This window comes from Lipotes vexillifer, unplaced genomic scaffold, assembly GCF_000442215.2.
Source record: "Lipotes vexillifer unplaced genomic scaffold, Lipotes_vexillifer_v1.1 scaffold663, whole genome shotgun sequence".
Lineage (NCBI taxonomy): Eukaryota > Metazoa > Chordata > Mammalia > Artiodactyla > Lipotidae > Lipotes > Lipotes vexillifer.
The window spans coordinates 1,051,957-1,075,712 of record NW_006788963.1 but is presented as its reverse complement, the minus strand read 5'-3'; the positions used below and the strand labels follow the sequence as shown (position 1 = coordinate 1,075,712).

General features: G+C 34.4%; 1 protein-coding gene across 1 annotated transcript in view; it reads left to right on the top strand.

Moving 5' to 3' along the window:
- AKAP9 (A-kinase anchoring protein 9) overlaps positions 1 to 23,756 on the top strand; it is a 151,628-nt gene that overhangs the window by 27,299 nt on the left and 100,573 nt on the right. The window contains exons 3-10 of the mRNA XM_007461897.1: positions 3,085 to 3,129; positions 6,674 to 6,727; positions 7,095 to 7,265; positions 8,056 to 8,211; positions 8,852 to 9,049; positions 13,928 to 16,246; positions 19,231 to 19,444; positions 21,638 to 21,717. Of these exons, the coding sequence (XP_007461959.1) occupies positions 3,085 to 3,129; positions 6,674 to 6,727; positions 7,095 to 7,265; positions 8,056 to 8,211; positions 8,852 to 9,049; positions 13,928 to 16,246; positions 19,231 to 19,444; positions 21,638 to 21,717 (3,237 nt within the window). The remainder of the gene's footprint in view (positions 1 to 3,084; positions 3,130 to 6,673; positions 6,728 to 7,094; positions 7,266 to 8,055; positions 8,212 to 8,851; positions 9,050 to 13,927; positions 16,247 to 19,230; positions 19,445 to 21,637; positions 21,718 to 23,756) is intronic.

Genomic DNA, 23,756 nt, shown 5'->3' with positions numbered 1-23,756 from the left:
GATGAACTTATTTACAAAACAGAAACAGACTCACAGACTTAGAGAATGAATTTATGGTTACCAGGGGGAAGGGTGGGGGGAGGGATAGATTGGGAGTTTGAGATTAACATGTACACACTGCTGTATTTAAAATATATAACCCTATTAGAATTTTTTAATGTTTCTTTATGTGTATATACAGGATAATTTTATAGATGTAAACATTATGTTTAATTGTATTCAATAACATGAACACAAAAGTGGAATGATAATAAAATAAGATAACCAACAAGGACCTACTGTATAGCACAGCAAATTCTGCTTTGTAGTCTATAATAACCTAAATGGGAAAAGAACTTGAAAAAGAATAGATACATGTGTATGTATAGCTGAATCACTTTGCTGGACACCTGAAACTAACAAAACATTGTTAATCAACTATACTCCAATATAAAATAAAAATTTTTTAAATTTTAAAAAAAGGATGGATGTTGAATTTTATCAAATGCTTTTTCTGCATCTATTGAGATGATCACGTGGTTTTTGTCTTTTCTTCTGTTGATGTGGTGTATCACATTGATTGATTTGCATATGTTGAACCATCCTTGTGAACCTCAGATGAATCCAGCTTAATCATGATGTATGATCCTTTTTTTGTTTGTTTGTTTGTTTGTTTGTCTTGTGGTACGCGGGCCTCTCACTGTTGTGACCTTTCCTGTTGCGGAGCACAGGCTCAGTGGCCATTGCTCACGGGCCCAGCCGCTCCACGGCATGTGGGATCTTCCCGGACTGGGGCACGAACCCGTGTCCCCTGCATCGGCAGGCAGACTCTCAACCACTGCGCCACCAGGGAAGCCCGTATGATCCTTTTTAATGTGTTGGTGGATTTGGTTTGCTAATATTTTGTAGAGGATTTTCACATCTATATTAATCAAAAATATTGTATTGTAATTTTCTTTTTTTGTGGTATCTTTGTCTGGTTTGAGTATCAAGGTGATAGTGGCTTCATACAATGACTTTGGGAGTTTTCCCTCCCCTTTAGTCTTTTGGAAGAATTTGAGCAGGATTGATATAAGTTCTTTGTATGTTTAGTAATCGCCCAGTGAAGCCATCCAGTTCTGGACTTCTGTTTGAAGGGAGTTTTTAAAATTACAGATTCTGTTTCACTTCTAGTGATCAATCTGTTCAAATTCTCTATTTCTTCTTGATTCAGTTTTGGTGGGCTGTATGTTTCTAGAAACTGGTCCATTTCTTCTAGGTTGTCCAGCTTGTTGGCACATAATTGTTCATAGTATTCTCTTAATGGTTTTTTGTATTTCTGTGGTATCAGTTGTTATTTCTCCTCTTTCATTTCTTATTTTGGTCCTCTTTTCTTCTTGGTGATCACTGCCAGAGGTTTGTCGATTTTTTTTCCTTTCAAAACACCAGCTCTTGGTTTTAGTGATTATTTCTATTGTTTTATTTTATTTTATTTATTTTTTGGGGGGGGTATGCGTGCCTCTCACTGTTGTAGCCTCTCCCATTGCGGAGCACAGGCTCCAGACGCGCAGGCTCAGCAGCCATGGCCCACGGGCCCAGCCGCTCCACAGCATGTGGGATCTTCCTGGACCGGGGCACGAACCCTTATCCCCTGCATCGGCAGGCGGACTCTCAACCACTGCGCCACCAGGGAAGCCCTCTATTGTTTTTTAAATTTCTGTTTTATTTATTTCCTCTCTGATCTTTATTATTTCCTTCCTTCTGCTGACTTTAGGTTTTGCTTTTTCTTCTTCTTCTAATTCTTTTAGGTGGTAGGTTAGGTTGTTGATTTGAGAAATTTCTTGTTTTTTGAGCAAGTCCTGTGTCACTCTGAACTTCCCTCTTAGGACTGCTTTTGCTGCATTTCATAGCTTTTGTATGGTTGTGTTTTCATTGTCATTTGTCTCAAGGTATTTTTTTAAATTTCATTGTTGAGCCATTAGTTTTTTAGTAGCATGTTGTTTAGTCTCCCTGTAATCGTTTTTCCTCATTTTTCTCTCTGCAGTTGATTTCTACTTTCATGCTGTTGTGATCAAAAAAGATGCTTGAAATAATTTCTATCCTTTTAAATTTGTTTAGGCTTGTCATGTGTCCTAGTATGTTGTCTGTCCCAGAGAATATTCCATGTGTGCTTGAAAAGAATATAGTCTGTTTTGGGGGGATGTAATGTCCTGAAAATATCAATTAAGTCTAACTGTTCTGTTGTGTCATTTACGATCTCTGTTGCTTTATTGATTTTCTGTCTGGAAGATCTGTCCATTGATGTCAGAGGGGTGTTAAAGTCTCCTATTATTATTATATTTCCATCAGTTTCTCCCTTTATGTCCATTAGTATTTGTTTTATGTAGGTGCTTCTATATTGGGTTCATATATGATTCATATTTGTTGAGTGAAAAAATGAAATATCTGGGTCTCTTTTCTCACTTGTAAAATTAGATTCTTAGATTTGATGAGCGTGTGAACAGTGAAAGCAGTGAAAATTTAGGTTTCCTCTTTGACTCTTCCTAGTACTTCTAAGCTGAGGGAAGCTTAGAAAAGCCACTCACTTCATACCCAAATCCCAGGGATGTAAGGATGAAGCAAGAATGTCTTTGAAAGTTTTTTGTAAGCTGCAACAGTGTTAATAACAACAGAGGTTGGTAATTTTCTTCAAGTTGTTGCTACTTTTCTAGCACCAAAATTTGATGATTCTTCATTTTAAAGAAATTGAACTTTTTGGAGTAACAATTTAAGACTTTATTTTATTTAAAAGCGATGTAAGAATTAGAGGAATGATATCTTTTTTGGTGCTTTTGTCTTACAAATGATTCGTAGTGTATAAAGGACCCTGTGTGAAAGTACTTCTTGATACTTTTATATTTAGAAAACTGCCTAGTGATAAATTTTAGATGGGTTATTTAGCCATTGTGATTCATAATCAGAGTGGAATTTTTAAAGAATTTAATAATTTTTTGCCTGTTTTTTAGTAATATTTTTTGAGTTTTCTATCATAAGTTACCAATAATAATGGGCTAATAAAGTACAATATTTGGAGAGGGGACGCAGTAGAAGGGCTTTAATATAATCAGTTTTTACTTTCTCTTTTAGCTGGAAAGTGAAATTTCAACCACAGCAGATGATTACAGTTCAGAGGTAAGGATAAGTAACACTGTGATTGACATTTCATATATTTTTGAAATTACTGTTGATTATTAGTACTTTATTACTTGCAACTCACATGCTTTATGTTTTTATAAATATAAGAATATAGCACAGTATGATGTAATGTAAATGACCTAGAAAACCTGAAGTTTATATTTTTCTGGCATATCTTTTTTTCAGATTATTAACTAAAGTCTTAAATCTGTTTGAATAAGTTGGTCCTTAATTAGATTGAGGCCTTGTTTTAGTTTCTAGGAAAGTGTTTGAAATTGGGTTTCTAGGATACATGATATAAGGTATCCATATTTAACACAGTAAACATTTCATATTATAGGGTATTTTATTTTGTGTAATGCTTTTTACAACTGCTTGAATTCTAGTTAATTACATAAATTCATTTATTCAAATTAATGTTGCAGTAGTGATTTTTAATTTAGGTGGTAAAAGCTAACGTGGGCATTGGACACTTTAGGAAATACCTTCTTTATGTGTTAATAAATGTATGTCATTTTATCTTTTTTTTATTCTTTTAGATATGATTGTCATTTTTTTTGGTCCAGTATTTGAGGACATGGAAAACTTTCTTACTTTGAATGGTTCAACAATTCAGTGTATTCTATAAGTTTTGTTTTATTGTAGGTGTCTATTAGGAAAGAAAAAAAAGCTTCATGTACTTAAATGAACTTATTACTGTTTTGGATTGCTAATGGGAGTGAAAACTTTTACACTTCAAAAGTTTAATGTGTTTAAAAGCTGGGAATATACTTATTAGTGATCTGGTCAGGGAAATAATTAACCAATGTTAAATAAATAAATTAGTTCCCAGTTTAGGCTACATAAATTTGCCTTTATGGGAAGTATCTCAGTTTAAAATTACAGCGTGCAATTCAGAGAATCTGCACTTGTGACTTTAAATTTGGGGCTTAGATATGAAAACATTGCTTTTCTCTTCCATAATACCTTAATTCTTAGAGCTTGTCTTTTTTGATTGAAGTTTAAGATGGTTTGGCACTTGAACTACTGGTGACTTTTGGGCAGCCCAGGATTCCACAAATGCATTTTTTTTTCTTTATACCAAAGTGAATTTTTTTTATAATCCAAGTGGCTACAGATCAGACCATCTAATACAGGACTCACGACATTTATGAAGTGACTGGCTGGAGTTGGAGACATAGCCTATAGCCAGCCATTAAGTAACGTAAACTTAGCTTTTCAACTTTAACTTGGGTTTCTTTCTTCTTTTTAACTTCACCTTATTTTCATTTTCTCCCTCCCTGTCTCAGCTTATATATTGAAGGTGTACAACATGGTGCTTGATACTTAACTTTGACTTTGAATGAATGATCTTAGCTTCATTAGTTTCTTGGCTCTAATTCCAGGAGTCAGCTAGGCACACTGAACTCCTATAATTTTTATGAACTTTATAAACTATTAGATTCTTCTTATTTTTTATTAAAACATCCATTATTAATATTTTTGTACATACTGCCAAATTAAGTATAATAAGGATAAGGTGTTAATCATAAATAAAGAGTGAGTTGTTCTTCTGTGTTTTTGAACTGATGTCCACTGAAAGGAAAAGTTTTTGTGTGAAGAACATTTTATGATTTTAAAATAAGAGTCATCTTTTGTCTGATTCTTTCTGAATAGCAGTAGTTTTAGGAGATGATACTTACTCTGCAGAACATTTTAAAATTTAGAATGTACTCTATTTGTACTTTCCCAAATCTTCAAGTTGTCTACACAGATTGAGTAAATTATGAATTCAAAAAGACTATATTAGTATAGCCTAAAGGTTAAATGACTTTGAAAAATGCCACAGTAAAGAACGATATTAAGTAAAGTTAAGGTTTCTTCAGTTGGAGGAGTCTGTTCTTCTAATCTTCATGTTTCAAGCTGTTAATGTGCCTTCATATTATGGTTTACCAAGTATTGTGTTAAAACACTAGTGTAAGAAGATGAGATAAATGCTCTACCTGTTAGGTATCAGTGAAGTAATTATCTAGATTAAAAAATATAATCCTTTATTGCTAACTATTAATGATCCTAATATTCTGTTGAGTGTTTCTTTTCTAACTTTGAAATATAGTTTAGTTCTGGTGTATAATCTTTTATTACCTATTTACATGATATTAAATTTTTAAGAACTGTTAATATTGACAAGATTTTAATATCTATTATAATAACAATTAAGTTTTGAAAACAGTCATGTAGTATTTTAAGAAGCCAATACATATGACTTGCTCAAGTGTAAAATGTGCTCAACTTAGAGAAAAGTTAAGCAGAATGTTGGCTATTTAATGTGTTAGATTCAATTATTATAAATAGATAACTAATTTGTGTAAGTGATATCATCACTACTTAAAGGAATATCCTTTGCTTAATATGATATTTGAAAATATTCATAAAATCCATTTCATTATACTGTTACCCTAAAGGAAAAGTTTAGTAGATGTTTATCAAAGTGCTTCATTTCAAAATCAAGAAAAGCTAATTGAAATTTAGAATTTAATTTGAAAGTCATTGCAAGTGACTTTATTAATAATCTTAATAGAGTTAGTATTGCTGTGTTTTAATAGTTTTCACAAATTCTAATAGTGTGTTGCCATAAAGGTGAAATTTTTTTTAACTTTAAGCTTTGTTTTTTGAAATTATCCTTGGGGAAAAAAAGGAATCAAACTCTGGAAAGAACTCTTAATTAGGATCTTCACTTTTTAAAGTGGTGTGATCCATATCAACCTAATCCTAATTCTAAGTTATTCTATTCTGTGTAATTCAACAGTAAAAGCTTCATTATCTTGGATTCTGTTAACATAGAATTGTGAGAAATTAAACATAAACAGGAAAGAAATTCACTTGTTTCCTGTTAGGGGGAAGGAAGGTATTATTGAGTAGATGAATTGATCTGAAATTAATCTCCTACCAGGTCAACCCCAGAGACATATTCTGCCAACCTCCTGCATCCTACCACAAAATGTCTGTGATAGAGACATCTGTATTCTGGAAAATCTCCACATTTGTCAGGGTTGGCATGGCTATCATAGTACCCTCAGGGGAAAGTTCTTAGGAGTTTTCCTCAGCTCTTGACATCTCCTCCTACTTCTTCACCTGCTTGCCAACCTTCAATAGATTTACATCAGTAAACAGTTTTACTTTAAAATGAATAGGGCTTAATCAAAAAACAATTATTTAAATGATTTTAAGGCAGTGTTTTGTAGAGGAGGATCTTGTAACTAGAGGTTTATAGTTATTCTTCTGAAGACAAAAGAGAAACTACTTAGAACCTTAATTAAATGAAAATGTATAGCACAGTGTCTTTTGCATGGTAAGCGCTCAAATGTATGAGGAATTCTTTGGCATTTGAAATGGTCATAATGTCTTTTAGATGTTTAAATTTAATCACTATATCTGTTTTTGCCAATGAGGCATTTTCCTTAGGCATAGGAAAAGCATGAGTACAGTTAGCACAAATATAATTGTTAGCTTTAAATAAAATTCTAAAACCATAATATTTCAGGAAATTGTTTTTATACAGGTAAATGGTTGCAGTTTTGTGGCGAGAACAGGAAAGCCTACAAATTTATTAAGGGTACAGTATTTAAAACTACTCATTATACTAATGTTTTATTCTATTTAAAACCATTTGGTTACTAACAAAGCTTTTCCCTGTATGTACTTCTTTCATTGTGTGATTTCTAAATGTTTTTAATGTGTAACAAAACAAAATTATCCACCTTTTGTTATAAAACTCAATTGTGACTGAATTTGTAGATATCTTGTTTTTGTTCTTGAGGTATATATATCACATTAGCAACAAAGTAGGTTGTCATGCCAGTAAACTCCCAGGTGATGAGTGATGTTTAAAATTAGACTTTGCTGTAGGATTCAGATTTTGAATCCCTTTTCCTGAGGGAATGTTGGTAGTACTGAATTATTAAAAATCTGGATTGGTTTAGGAAGAAGAATTTGGTGTTGATGATTCTTATTCTGAACATGGAGCACAGTACAATCAGACCCACCTAGAGATGATGGAAAATGAATTGGCTGGGAAACAACATGAGATTGAAGAGCTAAACAGAGAACTAGAAGAAATGAGGGCCACCTGTGGGACTGAAGGACTGAAGCAGGTGTGTTTACCTTATGTGGCTTTTGGTTTGTTACAAAACAAAAATAGGAAATTTGAATGATAGTATAGGTACATTCTTTAAAGATGGGTTTTTTAAAATGGTAACTTCAAGTCACCTCATAATATTTGTCCTTATACATATCATAAACAACATCGCTTAAAACTAGTCCATTAACAAGGCTAATATAATGAGATCTTTTTTTTAACTTTATGAGATAGCTAGACTGACATCACTTCAGTAGGGATAGATGTTTTTGTAAGCAGCCTGAGAGAAAATTATGTTGCATACCACATCAGTCAATATATTGACTTAAACTCATTAAAAATGTCAGCTAATCTTTGTAAGTAACTTCTTGTGGTTAAAATAACATCTGTTGTTTGTGGCAGTCAGTTGTGAAAACAAGGTGAAATAAGACATTGATGAGGATGACAGAATATATTTCAGTTTCATCTTCTTTAGAAACAAGTAAGGCTTAAACATGCCTATGATGGTAATGCCTACAAACATTGGAGCATCCCTAAATATAAAGACACTTGTCCTTCTAGAAGTAGATATATGGATAAGTCAAACCTAATGTATTTTGTTCCCTAGTTCAGATGGTTTTGTAAAAGTTGATTTGGAAGTAAAACTAATTCCCGCAAGATAATAGCTTTCAAATATGCTTACAGATTGTGATAATTCTGCCATTGCATTTTGAATATCATATTTTTGAAGAAGTTAGCTGTACTAATATTTAATTTTGTTAAAATAATTAAATATAGCACATTTAATTTTCACTGATGTGTTTTAGTTGCAAGAATTTGAAGCTGCCATTAAACAGAGAGATGGCATCATAACCCAACTCACTGCTAATTTACAACAAGCGAGAAGAGAAAAGGATGAGACAATGAGAGAATTTTTAGAGTTGACAGAACAGAGTCAAAAATTACAGATTCAATTTCAGCATGTAAGTATTACTAATAGAACAAAATTTATTAAATTTTTAGGAATGAATTTTAAAAAATTTTCTTATATTTTCCAGAACAAATAAATATTTAAAAGCCATTTGCTTATTATGTATTATTTTGAAAAAACTAGTAAATACTTGTTATGTTAACCAGGAATTTAATTCATACTTCTTGAGTGGTTTTGTGCTATTATTTTCTTTGTACTTCTTCCTCATCTGTATTTTAAAATCTCATAAGTCTGATAAGGTGGATTTTTGCAGAAAGTAACCTGTAGTTACATCCAACCTTTGTCAGCCCTGGTATGATTTTATTTTAATTAGGTTCTGAAATGGTAACTAGACTGAATATATTCCACTTACCTTTAATTAGAGCCATAGCAATCTGATTGTATTAATTAAGGTTTCTGTTGACAAGTAACAGAAAAGAATTTTAGATAAGGGAGGAATTTATCAGCTTAGGTAATGTACTCATACTCATCTGATCAGCTATGGCAGCGTGTTTGCTAGGATCTCAAGCCTGTGAATCCAGTACCGTTCCCAGAGAGCAACTATGAGCCGAGTAACACCCCCCAAAGAATGTCTCTTCCGTAGTGTACTCACTTAAGAATTTAATACTTCGGGGTTTCTTTCTATTTTCAAGTTACAGGCTAGTGAAACTCTGAGAAACAGCACTCATAGTAGCACAGCTGCAGATTTACTACAAGCCAAACAACAGATCCTCACTCATCAGCAACAGCTGGAAGAACAAGACCATCTGTTAGAAGATTATCACAAAAAGAAAGAACACTTCAAAATGCAAATTAGTTTCTTGCAAGAGAAAATTAAAGCATATGAAATGGTATGTTTAAGGAAGTCAACCAATGTGCATCAGCTTTACAATTAATTTTAAAGTTTTTTATCCTAGTGTTTATCTTTTTGTTACACACATGAATCAGAAAGTTTCATAATTAAGAAAAGTTCTTTAAGCATGTAAGATAATTTATTTCAAAAGCAGTTGGGAGTCTTCCAGTAATAGGTTTTAAGATTATACTCATTGGGACTTCCCTGGTGGTCCAGTGGGTAAGAATCCACGCTCCCAATGCAGGCGGCCCACATTTGATCTAGGTCCCACATGCATGCCGCAACCGAGAGGCCACATGCCGCAGCTAAACATGCCGCAACGAAGATCTCGAGTGCCGCAACTAAGACTTGGCGCAGCCTAAATAAATAAATAAATATTTCGGGGTGGGGGGAAGGATAATACTCATTACTGAGTTCTTTGAAAGTGATCAGCCTATGTTAAATTGAGTTCTCCGGAGAATCTACATTTACAACCAGAACTTCTATCCTTTTTTTCTTTTACATCTAGAGATGTTTCTACTCATTTTAGCCATGGTTATGAAATTCTGAAAATATTTTCATGGCAAAATGAAGTTTCATGGATTTTAATTAGAAAAAAATACAGATTCTCTTTATTCATGGTAGTTATGTGTTATAAAGTTGCCTGGAACACTTATTCAGTGCTCCCAGGGGATATATATACACATACAAACATGCACACACACATACATATCATATAGATTTTTTTTTTGCTCTTTCCACTATATTTTATTTTTTAATTTTATTGAAGTATATTTGATTTACACTGTTGTGCATATCATATAGATTATAATATTAAATCCTAAGAAAACATCCTGGTAGATTATATTTTGTTTAATTTTCAAAAGAGAAATGAGGGTTAGAAGTGTTAACTGACTTGCCTAAGGGTGCCTTCCCCCCAAGTAGTTGCCAGAATCGGGATTCCAACCCTATTGGACTGACCCAGAGCCAGAATTTCTTGCAGTACGCTCTGCTACCCCCTACCATCTCCATTCTCATGGTCTCCATCTTTGTCCTCTCCATATGAGAGCTTAAACAGAAAAGCAGTGTGCTCACCTTGCTTGATGCCAGTTGGAATCATGCGTGCCATGAAACTCAATTTTTAAAATTAATTTATTTTTGGCTGCTTTGGGTCTTCGTTGCTGCACATGGGCTTTCTCTATTTGTGGCGAGCAGGGGCTACTCTTTGTTGTGGTGTGCGGGCTTCTCATTGCGGTGGCTTCTCTTGATGTGGAGCATGGGCTCTAGGCACATGGGCTCCAGTAGTTGTGGTACGTGGGCTCAGTAGTTGTGGCTCGCAGGCTCTAGAGCACAGGCTCAGTAATTACGGCACACGGCTTAGTTGTTCTGCGGCATGTGGGATCTTCCGGACCAGGGCTTGAAGCTGTGTCCCCTGCATTGGCAGGTGGATTCTTAACCACTGCGCCACCAGGAAAGTCCCAGCAACTCAAATTTTTACCACTCTGTGCACTTTTGCAAATGACTGTGAGTATTAATTTCAGGGTTATATATAAATTTAAGCAAGTAAGCAAATTCACAGATATGAAATCTTTGAATAATGAATGCAGACTATACATACAATACAGTATTTTTTATAAACTTAGGAGGTTCTTCTGCAAGATGTTGAGAAATTGTCAAAACAAGACTATTGTTTGGATAATAATAAAAGTATTAGGTAGCATTTATTTTTGTTTACTTGCTACCAGGCAATATTCAAAGCATCATACACATACTAACTCATTGAATCATCACACCAACCTTATGAGGTAGAGATACCATTATCACCCCCATTTTACAGATGAGGACATCAGAGCAAAGCAAGATGAAGTATATTGCCCAGATATACAGGTAATAAATTGGTAGAGCCAGATTTCAAATCTAGGTAGTATGATTCCAGAGACTGTCTCTAAGGAAAATAGGAAATGTACAATATTAAGATACTGAAATTATGAAATGGACATGCTTTACAACCAAGGTAATTTAAAAATCATTTTGTAGATGTTTACAGATCACTTGTTTTGCATCATGCTCTTGCAAGAGATAATGATGTTTAAATGTGCTTTTTTCTTCACTGGAACTCATGGTTTAGTAGGCATGTATGCAAGACACCACAAAACAAGGCTAAGTATGGTTAAAAAGTGTTTTAAAAATTCTTAGTAAGTCTGGCTTCATAAGGGAAGTGATTCAGGGTAGGCTTTAGCTGGAAGGTGATATTTGAGATAAGTCTGTATATTGGAACAGTCCCCTTTTAATTGTACTTTGTTTTCTCCCTAATTGGTGTAATATATGGCACATAGCAGCTACTCAATACTAATTTGGTAAATAAGTGAATAAATTATGAATCTGAACTGATGAGATGGGGAGGACATTTTAGAGAGGGTGGAGTATGCATAAAGACCCAGGCTGAAACATGTTAGAAGTGTATATAGGCATCAAAAAATAGTTTAATAAGAAAACAATAGTCTTTGGAAATGAGTCTTTCCAGGAGGTAAGAGTAGAAAGTCAGTCTAGGCCTAGGTTAGAAGAGCCTGGGCAGTCGGGTTTTATTGTACTTATTATATTGTATTCAGTAGGCAGTATAATTTGAGATTATTTAAAATTCAAGTAATTCATTTTCGTAGGGGGAATAACCTTTGTTTATTTGAATGTTAGCAAGAATACTTTTGTTATTGGTCCCTTTTTCATTACATACATATTTTTTCCTTTTTTTCTCTTTGAATGAATCCCTGGGTAGTAGTTCCATTAAAGCAACTGAGGGACTAGGGCATTAGGATGATAGTTGGAACTGTCTTGGTTTCTGAGGCAACTGCATTAACTGTTCCAGGTTCATTCTTACTGTCCTAGTCCTCTGAACTTCCCATGGTACAGTCGTCACAGGCAGGAACTATATTATTCCTTACTCTCTCAGGTCTGTTTCCAAAAAAAAGAGGGATTGTATCCTTAACCATAGAGCTGTCTTTTTTTTTGCAACACCATGTAAGTGGTTTAAAACCATGTACTTTGGAGTAAATGGTAGTAAGAAAAGTGAACCATGAATTTGTACTATTTAATAATTGAATGAAGAATTGTTGTTTGTAGTAATATCAGGTGTTGGACAGTTTTGGATTGATACTTTTTATTTTATGAGGGTTCCCCCCCATGAAAAACCAGGATATATAAATAAATATTAAAGATTGTATAACAGCATTAACGTTTTCAAGACTAATTAATTAACAGTTTAACTGAAGTTAACTGCCGTGAACTGATTTTACTTTCTTGGAGACTCCAAATGCCTTACAGATTTTTTTCTAGTATTTAAATATATTATGTGTGTATGTCACACAGTGAGAATTAATACCTTAATATATTTTATTTTAGATTCAAGCATATTCTGTGAGATAGGGAAAATAATATCATCTTTATTTTACAGGCGAAAACACCAAGATTTAAAGAGATTAAACTGATTTAAATGTCATATTTTAGTCCAGAAATTAAAGTCTGAAGGCTTAGTACTTGCTAGTAACGTATGGTGACATTGATGGCATATGTGATACCAAGACAAAAACTGATAGGATTTTGCTCAAGTGAGCATGAGATCAAGGGATGTTAGAGGAATCAAATGTTCAGTGGCATTAGGCTGTGATAACCTCATATATCCATCTCACAGTAGGAATGGTCGTGCCTTTGGACTGAAATTCTTAATTCTGTTTACAATAGACCCCTACCTTGCTTTCTACATTTGGTATGGTTTTCCCAGAGGGATTAGAATTCTCAAAGTCTCATGGTACCTTGATTCTCTTTTCTGAACTGTACTTAAATGGGGACTGCCAATATTTCTCTCTGAGGCTTTCTTTTTTCCTAGGCCCTATCATTCCTTTTTTTAGGTATGTTAATACATTCATTTGAGGTGCCTTTAAGTCCTCTTGGCCTTGGACTTTTGTCTCCTGAAGGTGATTTTATTTACTTTACATATATTCTGTTCTGTTCTGTGGATTTTACTTTTTTTTTGGTCCTTGTCACTACAGCCCTTAACTACTCAGGCAACTAAGTAACAGAGACAAAACTTTGTCTCCAGGGCTTCTACTCGACTCCCTTATGCTCTAACACTTCTGTGAATGATTAGGGACATAGGGACATACCTCGGCATATGTTCTGGGTTTTGATTTATCCACAGTTCCAAAATAGAGTCCCAAATCAGAAGTGTGTGTGGGGGGGGATCTGTCCTGCTTTCAAATTTCTGTTCTCACCAAAAATCTAGAATCAAATTGATATGCCATAAATGGTATAATTGTCTTGCATATCACTTGGATTCAACCACTTAAGCTTGGCATACCCCTGAACTTTTAATTCATTTAGCCCCAGGAGTGAAGTTAAGGCTGACTTACAGGAACCTGTGTTTGTTGTTTTACTCTTTTCATAACACTTGCCCACCAAACCTTCAGGTCACTAAAATACTATATGGGAGTAACTCTGATATATTTTTAGGACTATCTTCTGGAAATGTAAAGAGTATGTAGTGCTCTAGCTATTGCAAATACTAAATACATAGAATGTTAATCAGTTAATAAGAAAGAAGAACGTATAATGGTTTAGATACATTTTAATCCCACTGAATTTTTAAACTAAAAAATTTAGTCATAGCAATGTAAGAAAAATTTCTTCCCACCGAGAAGGCCAACACTGCTCATAGGTAATGTTGACTACACAAGTCCTGTGTCTCATTGATGTAAGGAAAATTAAGGGGCAGGCTCAGCAGCTACTTTTTGTAGGATAATGTAAAAAGCAGTCTTCTGTCAGTCTTTTGGTAATGGGGTTAAGGGGTATAAGTAACCAGGAACTAAAAATGCCATTTTTATATTTTCATTTTTTCTTTATAAAGGAACAGGATAAAAAAGTAGAAAGCTCAAATAAAGAAATACAGGAAAAGGAAGCAGTCATTGAAGAATTAAATACAAAAATAATAGAAGAAGAAAAAAAAACTCTTGAGCTAAAGGATAAAGTCACAACTGCTGATAAATTACTGGAAGAATTACAAGAACAGGTTGTACAAAAGAACCAAGAGATAAAAAATATGAAATTAGAAGTGACTAATTCCAAGCAAAAGGAAAGACAGTGTTCTGAGGAAATAAAACAATTAATGGGGACAGTTGAAGAACTTCAGAAGAAAAATCATAAAGATAGTCAGTTTGAAACTGATATTCTACAAAGAATGGAACAAGAAACACAAAGAAAGTTAGAACAACTCCGGGCAGAGCTGGATGAGATGTATGGGCAGCAGATAGTACAGATGAAACAAGAATTAATAAAACAACACATGTCACAGATAGATGAACTTAAAACACAACATAAGGGAGAAATGGAGAATGCTTTAAGATCATGTCCAAATATTACAGTTAATGAAGATCAAATAAAGTTAATGAATATGGCAATAAATGAACTGAATATAAAATTGCAAGATACTAACTCTCAAAAGGAAAAACTCAAGGAAGAACTAGGAATAATTTCAGGAGAAAAGTCTGTTCTACAGAGACAGCTTGAAGACCTTTTTGAAGAATTGAGCTTTTCGAGGGACCAAATTCAGAGGGCTAGACAGACTATAGCTGAACAAGAAAGTAAACTCAATGAAGCACACAAGTCCCTTAGTACAGTGAAAGATTTGAAAGCGGAGATTATTTCTGCATCTGAATCCAGGAAGGAACTAGAATTAAAACATGAAGCAGAAGTTACACATTATAAGATAAAGCTTGAAATGTTAGAAAGAGAAAAAAATGCTGTATTAGACAGAATGGCTGAATCACAAGAAGCTGAGCTAGAGAGGCTGAGGACACAGCTCCTGTTTAGTCATGAAGAAGAACTTTCCAAACTGAAGGAAGATTTGGAAATTGAACATCAAATAAATATTGAAAAGCTTAAAGATAACTTAGGCATTCACTATAAACAGCAGATAGATGGCTTACAGAATGAAATGAGCCAAAAGATAGAAACCATGCAGTTTGAAAAAGACAATTTGATAACTAAGCAGAACCAGTTAATTTTGGAAATTTCAAAGCTGAAAGATTTACAGCAATCCCTTGTGAATTCAAAATCAGAAGAAATGACCCTTCATATCAATGAACTTCAAAAAGAAATTGAAATACTCAGACAAGAAGAAAAGGAAAAGGGTACACTTGAACAAGAAGTTCAAGAATTACAACTTAAAACTGAATTATTGGAGAAACAAATGAAGGAAAAAGAGGATGACCTTCAAGAAAAATTTGTACAACTTGAAGCAGAGAATAGCATTCTTAAAGATGAAAAGAAGGCCCTTGAAGACATGTTGAAAATATATACTCCTATTAACCAAGAAGAAAGATTAATTTTCATAGACTCCATTAAGTACAGATCCAAAGACTGTAGCTGGCAAAAAGAAATAGAAATACTTACAGAGGAAAATGAGAACCTCAAAAAACAATATATTCAGCTAACTGAAGAGATTGAAAAGCAAAGGAACACTTTTTCATTTGCTGAAAAAAATTTTGAAGTTAATTATCAAGAGTTACAGGAGGATTATGCTTGCCTTCTCAAGGTAAAAACAGATTTAGAAGACAGTAAAAATAAACAAGAAGTTGAATATAAAAGTAAGCTTAAAGCACTTAGTGAAGAGCTTCATCATTTGCAAAGAATAAACCCAACTATAGTGAAAATAAAAAGTTCAGTCTTTGATGATGACAAAACTTTTACAGCAGAACCATTGGAAATTGGTGAGGTTGTTGAGAAAGATACAACAGAACTTATGGAAAAGCTTGAGGTAACCAAGCGAGAAAAATTAGAACTGTCAGAGAGACTGTCTGATCTTTCTGAACAATTAAAACAGAAACATAGCGAGATTAGTTTTCTAAGGGAAGAAGTTAAATCTTTAAAGCAAGAAAAAGAGCAAGTTTTATTGAGATGTAGAGAGCTAGAAATCATAATTAACCATAATAGGACAGAAGATGTAAACGTGTGTGCCGTCCATTTAAGCTCTTTAAAAGATGGAGTTTTGACAAGCAGGGATTCTGGAGGGTGTGTTCCTAAAATAAGTAAAGATTTTGGTGAAGAATCAAAAATAATGGAGTTAAATAAAATTCCTTTTGAAAATATGACTCTTGGAAAAGAAAACAAGCAAGAATGGTTTTTTGATCACTTGCCTCAGGAGCTCAGTGTACTTAAATCAGAACAGGTATGTTTACTTACATGTATATGCTACAGCGTACATTTCATACTAAAAGTTTTCATCTTCATAAAACATAAATTAACCTTACAAGAGAATGAAAGTAAACCCTGTAATGTAATTCTCACTTAAGCCTATCATTTATCATTTCTTTTATCTTTTTAATTCTTAAACATTGTTGCCTTAAATGTTGTTGCTGCTCTTTTAGTTAATCTGCTCAGGAAATAGAACATAGAACACATTTTCTTTGAAAAGGCAAGAGTTTAAATAACAAGAGTCTGAGCTTTAGAAAAGTTATTTTGTAATATTGCGTTGCAATCCCGAAGATTGGTTTCAGTCTCATTTTGTATTGGTATTTTCAAGGTTCCACAACTGAAAATTAACTCTCAGACTTTTTAGTGCTCCATATAGTTGTTCAGTAGTTATGAAACTATATTTCCCTGAGAAAAAAATCTTGGTTTAAATCCTAGCGTTTTCTCAGAGTCTTGTTTTACCTGAAGAGGGGGGTGGGGAAATGTATTAATTCTAAATACAGTTAAACAGTGCATATAATGAGTAATACTAGGTTCACTCCTGACGATTTATATTTGCTGGATACTGAAAATAGAAATGACATGAAAATTCCACTGGACATCTTGTATAATGGTGCTTTATGTGTTTCCTCATTTCTATAACAAGTATTTATTGAGTCTCTTGCCAGGTAGGAATAGTGGTGAACAAGAGAAAGAAGGTTCCTGCTCTCAAAGAGCATATATTCTAGTGAGGGAGGCAGGCAATAAATGAGGAAACAAGTAGAATAGTTAAGAAAAGTGATGTTTTATAAAGAAAATAAAACAGATAATGTGATAGAGAATGGTGGGTAGTGGTGGTGGCAGCATTAAATAGGGTGGTCAGGAAAGGTGTCTAGGAGGAATTAACATCTGAGCTGCCATCTGAATGGCAGCGAGGAGTCTACCACATGGAAATTAGAGCAATTGTGATGACAGAGATGAGTTTGAGGAACAGAATAAAGACGTATTTAGTTGAGTTTGAGGGAGAGTGGAAGAAAAAGAGTTTGAAGAAGCAAAAGACCAGAACTTGTGGAGCCTTACAGACTGTGTAAGAAGTTGAGATTTTATTCTGTATACAGTAGGAAGCCACTGGAAAGTTTTTTCTTTTTACTTCTAATAAATGTACTCACATTTATGATCTTATATCAGATGTAAGGATATTTTACATTTTAATAACCTAAATAGAGTTAAGATGTTCTAACTGCATAACTATTAATGCTTTGTTAAATATCTGAAATAGTTTTCAAAATCATAATTGGTTTTAATGTAATCACTCCTAAAAATGCCAGAGATCATTTAAATTTTTTTAAAAAGCATTACTGGGGGAGGACCTAAATTTGAAGCCGTCAAAATGGTCTAATTTTCTCAGTAAGAATTTTATTTTTTCTAACTAAAGACATTTTCAGTGACATTCAGATACCATCTCCTTGACATTAACTTCCATAAAGTAAACAGAGGCAAACCCATAAGCTGTCCCTGCCCCACTCATCACTACCAAGACAAACCCCCTTAGTGATGGGGAGAGGAGTGAGGTGTGTGTCTGTGGAAGGAAGCTCACGGAAGAAATTGAGCAACAACTTACATAATAACACCTAAGAGCAATCTAAATATGCTTAGAAATAATGCTGAAGCCACAAAAGTACTTCTACTCTTGGGACTAAACTAATTGGCTCATAAACATGAAAAGGTACTTCAACATTATAAATTGATATAACAATAAAATAGCATTTTATACCTGTCAGATTGGCAAAATAAGTTTCACAATAAAAAGTGTGATGAGAATGTGGGGAGATGAGTATTCACCTACACTGTTAAATATCAGTGTAAATTGGTGTAATTATATTATAAAAATGTGTTAAAATCTAATGCAGTTAATATACATAATCTGTGATGCAGCATTTACATTTCTAGGTGGCACTCAGTGTAGTCCCTGACCAGCAGCATCAGCATCACTTGAAAACAGGTTAAAATTCAAATTCTGGGGCCCACACCAGACCTCCTGAACTAGACACTCTGGGAGAGGGGCCCAGCAATCTGTTTTAATAAGCACTCCAGGTGATTTTGATGTGTGCTAAAGTTTGAGAACCACTACACTATAGAAACACTAGCATATTTGTACAAGGGCATATGTATATGAATTTATTGCAGCATTTTTTGAAATATCAAAAAATTTAGAAATAATCCAGTTGATCTCCAAAAAGGAAATGGACAAATTGTGCTGTATTCATATATATAATACCACAGTTAAATTCATCTGTATCTCCATGGATAGATCTTAGAAGTATATTGAATGAGAAGAGTAATTTGCAAAATAAATTTTTTGCACCATTTATGTAAATTCTTAAAATTCTTAAAAACAAAATATAATGCATTGTTTATAGATGGATTGAGAAGTGAGAGTATAAGAAATGAACTGTACTTGCAGCAAATTTATGACCAAATTTATGATAATGATGGCCTCTGGAGAAGGAGGAATGAGAACATAGTAGATTAAATTTTATCTATGTTTTCTTTCTAAACCAAAAAAATATGTAGGGAGGAGAGAAATGAAAAAAAAAGATAAAATAATTGTATTTGTTAATTTTGGATGTGTGTACATAGTGTTTATTACATTATTATTTGCATTTCTCTATACTTGTTTTGAAATGTTATTTTTGAACAAAAAGGAAAGATCAGGCCATCCTAGCTATACCAAATATCAAAATTTACTATGAAGTTGAAGTAATGAAAATATTGTGCTATTTTCCTTGAAAAAAATAGGTAGGTCAGTGCAACAGAATAAGTGAGAAAAAAATTAAATTAGACGTCACTTCTCTTACATGAAATTTTAAACTATAATTTCATGTATTTCCTCCCTTGTAATCAGTATATGCAAAAAAAAAAGTTAAATTACTTGATTTGTCATTTAAAAATATTCTAACCTACACATTAATTTACTTTAAGAATGATTTAAGGCTACAGATGGAAGCTCAACGTATTTGCCTCTCTCTGGTTTATTCAACTCATGTGGATCAGGTTCGTGAATATATGAAAAAGGAAAAAGATAAAGCTCTTTGCAGTCTTAAGCAGGAGCTTATTTCTGCTCAAGAGGATAAGATCAAGGAACTTCAGAAAATACACCAGCTAGAGCTACAGAATATAAAAACACAAGAAACAGGTAAATGATTTCTAACAAAATTATAAGTATTATGAAACAAATAAGTATCACTTAGAGCCCACCACTCCATGATTCTGTTCTTGACTTAGACCCCATAGAGGAACATGACTGGGTATTCCAGTCCTGGACTCATTTGTTCATATAATCATAGGATACTCGTTAAGTGCTTGAGAAATCTAAAAATCACCGAGTTATTTTCCCCAAGGAGTCAGCAATCCTGTGGGAAAGCAATATAAAATAAACTCTTAGAAAACAATAGGAAAATTTCTATACTAGAAGAATGAACAGAAAGAATGGAAGGAGAGAGGAGAAAAGTCTAGTACTTCCTGGAAGAGTGAGGCAGTAGGCAGGAGTAGGGAGGTTTAGCAAAAGCTCTTGAGTTTTAAATGTAGAGGTATGAGAGACTGCATCCATTTTGGAGAGTTGAGAATTCAAGGTGTGTGAAAAAGTACTGAGGGATAAAGATGGAAGGATTGGCAGGAGCTTGGTAAGAAAAGGCTTCATATACCCTAAGTGAAGTATTTTTAATCTTTATGCCAATGGTGATAAGACCTATTGCAGGATTTTCAGTAGTGGGGGTAACATCGTAAGATTTTTAAGATGACAGCATTGAGGCAAATTGGGGGAGGTGATAAGTGATGGGAAGACCAGTTAAGCAACTTTCGCAGTAATTCTGTTAACATTAAGATGTTGAACTAAAATGTCATTGGGGATTGGAGAAGGAAGGAAAGTTTAAGAGTTACAGAGGTAGGCTGTAGTCTGCAGTTAATATTAACAGTAAAAGGGGAAGGAGTTGAGAATGATCCCTAAGTTTCTAGCTTGAGTAGTTGGATTGAGGGCGACTCCAGTCATGAGGAGGATAAGGACCAGATTTGTGGAAAAAATAGTAAATTAAGCTTGGAACATTGAGTTAAAAATACCTGTTTACTTTGAAAAAGAGATATCTAAGGGGCAGGACAGGAATAATGACGCAGATGTAGAGAATGGACTTGAGGACATGGGGAGAGGTAAGGGTAAGCTGGGATGAAGTGAGAGAGTGGCATGGACACATATACACTACCAAATGTAAAATAGAGAGCTAGTGGGAAGCAGCCGCGTGGCACAGGGCGATCAGCTCGGTGCTTTGTGACCACCTAGAGGGGTGGGAGGGAGACGCAAGAGGGAGGAGATATGGGGATATATGTATACGTATAGCTGATTCACTTTGTTGTACAGCAGAGACTAACACAACGTTGTAAAGCAATTATACTCCAATAGAGATGTTTTAAAAAAACCCACAAATAAATTTTTAAAAAAGGTATCTATTAGGCAGTTGAAAATAGAAAGCTGAAACCTAAGAGGGAGGATTAGGCACAAGATAAAGATTTGTCAATCAAAAGATCATTTGAGGCCAAGGACAAGAATGAGATGCCCTGGGAGACTGTAGAGTGAGCCAAAGACTAAGATGGTACTGTGTAAGGAGCAATATTTAAGGAACCGTAAATGGAAGACTAGTTGTAGTTAACTTCTACCTTTAATACTTATTTAATTACTCAAATTAAACTTCCTCTGTTCAAGGTATCTTTAGGCCCCCGCTCTGGACAGATCTGCCTTTGGGAGTGAGGTGGTTCATAAATTTGGAATTGTTTTGTTGAACAGAGTAGAATTTAAAATGTGGCTTAAATAAGAATACTGTACTTTTTCACTTCAGCAGTTCTTTGTCAGTTGAATAAGATTTTAAGCATATATTGTTTGCATTGGTATCCTCTTCAGATAGAATCTGTAGTGTTTCTGACTACAAGTTAATTAATGGGTCCGTTAATGGGCGATGAAGTCAGTCCAGTGATAAAGTAGAACAGAACACATTGGTGTGCATAGCATGTAGAAGGAGTAAATGTTGATTTGTGAAATTTTTGTTTCAGTTTTATATCGATGTATATATGTAATAGGTTATGCTGTATGATGTATTTCTAGTATTGGGTTGTAGTAAAAAAAATTGTGTCACTTCTTTGTACCATTTTGTGGGATATAAATTGAAAATCCTACAAATTATCTTAGATGGTTAACACTGAGCAGCACAAAATAACATTGAAAGAAGTAAAGAATTTAAAACTAATCTTATTGCCAGGAGGCTTCCAGTTGACATAGATTTAATATGAAAATAGTTTCTAAGTATGTAAACTGAACATTTTAATGCAATATCTGTTCTGTTAGGTGATGAAGTGAAACCTTTACAAATGCTCATTGGAAAACTTCACAGGGCAGTGTCTGAAGAATGTTCTCATTTTACACAGGTAAGGTATTAGTTAAAAAGTACTTTTACCATAATTCAAAAAGATACATGAACCACAGTGTTCATTGCAGCACTATTTACAATATCCAGGACATGGAAGCAACCTAAATGTCCATCAACAGATGAATGGATAAAGAAGATATGGCACATATATACAGTGGAATATTACCCAGCCATAAAAAGAAACAAAATTGAGTTATGTGTAATGAGGTGGATGGACTTAGAGTGTCATACAGAGTGAAGAAAGTCAGAAAGAGAAAAACAAATACCGTATGCTAACACATATATGGAATCTAAAAAAACATTACTGATGAACTTAGTGGCAGGGCAGGAATAAAGACGTAGACGTAGAGAATGGACTTGAGGACATGGGGAAGGGGAAGCTGGGACACAGTGAGAGAGTAGCACTGACATACATACACTACAAATGTAAAATGGATGGGCTAGTGGGAAGCTGCTGCATAGCACAGGGAGATCAGCTCGGTACTTTGTGATGGCCTAGTGGGGTGGGAAAGGGAGGGTGGGAGGGAGGCTCAAGAGGGAGAGGATATGGGGATATATGTATACGTTATAGCTGATTCACTTTGTTGTACAACAGAAACTAACACAACAGTGTGAAGCAATTATACTCCAATAAAGATATATATATTTTTAAACTACTTTCAGACAAGAAATGCTAAATTTTAAGTTACTACAGATTTGATAGGCAGAATCATCTGAGTCAGTTTTCCCTACTATCTTACCTCGGAACTGTATTTAGAAAATATTGCTGAGTTTTTAAGTTTAAAATGAGCATTTAAATGTTTTCCTGGGGCTTCCCTGGTGGCGCAGTGGTTGAGCGTCCGCCTGCCAATGCAGGGGACACGGGTTTGTGCCCCGGTCCGGGAAGATCCCTCATGCAGCGGAGTGGCTAGGCCTGTGAGCAATGGCTGCTGAGCCTGCGCGTCCGGAGCCTGTGCTCTGCAACAGGAGAGGCCACAACAGTGAGAGGCCCGCGTACTGCAAAAAAAAAAAAAAAAAAGAAAAGAAAATGTTTTCCTGGTAATCAGTTTGAAACAAAAGAAATCTAGGTAAATTATCTCAGCAGTAGACTACACAAAAGGTATGCCTAATTAAAAAAAAACAGACCAATAGAGCCTTAAGCAGGTCTATCTCCTACCCCTGCCCACTTTGGTGGTTGAGTGATTTGATGACTTACCTGGGGATCTTGCACAAGACTAGTGAGATAAGATTTCACACTGTAGATTGCCAAATCTAAAAACTAATTATGCCAAGTATAATTATATTTGTGAAGATCAGGTGAAATAGGAGCGCTGCTGGTGGGAGTGTACTACCTTGAGAAGCTCATTGTCAAGATATATTGTTGAAGATATGTACATCGCACAGCCCAGGCATTTACTTCTACTTAGGCTCACATTTGTGCTCAACCAGATATGTTCATTGCAAGAATGTCTATATTAAGTCAAAAATTAGAAACAACTCAGATTTTTATCTACAAATGAATAAACAAATTGTGTTATATCTGTACAATGGAACACCATATTGCAGTGTTTGCTAGGTGTACTAATATCAGCAAATCTCAAAAGAAAAAGTATAAAAACATGCGTGTTAGAGTAATCACCTCTTGGCAGAGAGACAGGTGAATGAAGTAGGTAAGCAGTACTTAATTCAGAAATCTTCAAATCTGTATGTAATGTTCAATTTCTTTTTAAAAATATGGATATAATATGACAAAATATTAGTATTTGTTACAGCTAGGTAATAGATGGACTATTTTTTCTGCATATTTGAAATAGTTCAAAATTTAAAATACATGCCTAGGCTTGTCACAGATCTCCATCCCAGCCTGTGTATTTGTAAATCGAAGAGGGAGGAGGATGGTATTAGTTGGGAAGGTAAAGCACCCTTACTGATTCTGATTACCTACAGAATAGTTCAAAAACCGTATTCAAAAAAGCAAAAGAAAGTCAGAAATAACCACATTCATTCAGCCTCCACCTCTGCCGAAGGGTTCAGGCATTGTTTGTCCTTTCATATCCA